The following is a 1,714-nucleotide window of genomic DNA, read 5'->3' as shown; positions in this document are numbered from 1 at the left end:
GGGTGCACACTGCTCTTGCAGAGGACCCCAGTTTGGTTCCTAGCACCCACATCAAATGACTCAACACCTGTAACTCCAGCTCCAGGGGAACTGAAACCTTCTTCTGGCCTCCCAGGGTTCTGCACTCCTGTGTACAAACATACTTAGATGCACACCTACAAAGATAAAGTCTTGGTGGACTGGAGAAATAGCTTAGCAGTTAAAGAACTTGCTGCTCTCACAGAGGACCTGATTTGGTTCCTGGCACGCGGTGGTCCACACCGGTCCCTAACTCCAGCTCCAGAGGCTCCAGCAGACTCTCTGGCCTCTCTAGGCATTGCGTGTACACTGTGCTCTTAACAGATACTCAGACAAAACACAAATACACATTCTAAAAAATAGGGGCCAGAGAGATGGCTCAGCAGTCAAGAACACTGGCTGATCCTCCAGAGGACCAGAGCTCAATTCCCAGCAACCACATAACTGTTTACAACCGTCTGTTACTCCAAGTGTCTGTTACACTATTCTGGCCCTGTCAGGTGCCAGGCACACATGTGGTACCCAGACAGACATTCAGGAAAAACACCCATCCACATAAAATAATATAATGTAAAAATAATAGATAAATAATAAATAACGAAAGCTGATTTGGGGCCAGAATGTTTGATATTTTGAGTTTACTGAATGAGTATTCTTTTCTCTTCCCTAAATCTAAGCACATTCCTCATAAAACCACCTTTACTTGCAAAAGGAAATTCTTTAAGATAAGAAAAACAAACGAGAGTCCCTGCTGTGTGGGGCCAGAGTTTAGGTCTTTCTAAAGATTAGCTAGCAATTTTGTTCGGAGCTAGCTTTTGAGGCCTCTGCCCATGGCCACTGATGAGCCATCCGAGAAAGTCGACCCAGTTGTGAACCCAGAAACTCAGATGAATGATGGATCTCAGAGGGAAGATGAAGAGGACTCACCGGATGATTCAGAAATCCTACAACCAGAAACACTAGTAAAGGTCATGAAAAAGCTAACCCTGAACCCCAGTGCCAAGCCGACAAAATATCATCGTCGTCAAAGAATTAAGAGCCAGTCTGTGGAGAACAGAAGTGAAAGAATCATGAGGGAAGTTCAAAGCGCCTTTCCCAAGAGAAGGGTCCGCACACTGTTGTCGGTGCTGAAAGACCCCAAAGCAAGGATGAGAAGATTTGTTCGGATTGAGCAGAGACAAAGACAGCTTGAAGGAAATGAGAGACGAGGTGAGCCATTCAGATGTCTCTGCACTTTCTGCCATTATCAGAGATGGGATCCTTCTGAGAATGCTAAAATCGGGCAGAACCAGAAGAATTAGGGCAGTTTGAATTGTACACCGTCCTTGCCGTTAACGGTGCCATGCAGCAGATGTGAAAGCTGGTTTTTTTTGTTAAGATTAAACTTTTCTTGGTGCTGGGGAAATCTCTTCTAATTGCTAACCTTTAAATTATATAGGATGTGTGACATTTGGATTCATGGGAATGAGATTTACCCAAGAATTGAGCATGAGTCAAAGTCCGGTAGTTTGATTTAGAAGGTAATTGGAATAGATCTTTTATTTTAGATTTTCTAGTTTGCAGAGAAATTTGTAATAAAGGCAAATTTGTTATCTTTAATAAATACACAGAACAGATTAGAACGAGCCATTGGAGATTGGAGGACTCGTGCATGTGTGGGTGTGTGCACACTCGTGATGTTCAGAGTTCAGTGTGT

At 43.6% G+C, this 1,714-nt stretch overlaps 1 protein-coding gene across 1 annotated transcript; it reads left to right on the top strand.

The window, feature by feature from the left end:
* The first annotated feature begins 848 nt into the window (after window positions 1-848).
* LOC116910309 (developmental pluripotency-associated protein 3-like) lies at window positions 849-1,412 on the top strand. The gene has a single exon (XM_032914175.1). It carries the CDS (start codon window positions 849-851, stop codon window positions 1,317-1,319), a length of 471 nt encoding a protein of 156 aa, XP_032770066.1. The 3' UTR covers window positions 1,320-1,412.
* The last annotated feature ends 302 nt before the right edge of the window (window positions 1,413-1,714 follow it).

This window comes from Rattus rattus, chromosome 9 (assembly GCF_011064425.1).
Source record: "Rattus rattus isolate New Zealand chromosome 9, Rrattus_CSIRO_v1, whole genome shotgun sequence".
NCBI lineage: Eukaryota > Metazoa > Chordata > Mammalia > Rodentia > Muridae > Rattus > Rattus rattus.
Note: the sequence above shows the minus strand (reverse complement) of the source record. Positions and strands in the feature narration are given on the sequence as shown.

Bases quoted from the DNA above. Each gene is read 5' to 3' on its own strand.
- LOC116910309 (XM_032914175.1), top strand. From the start codon at position 849: ATGGCCACTGATGAGCCATCCGAGAAAGTCGACCCAGTTGTGAACCCA.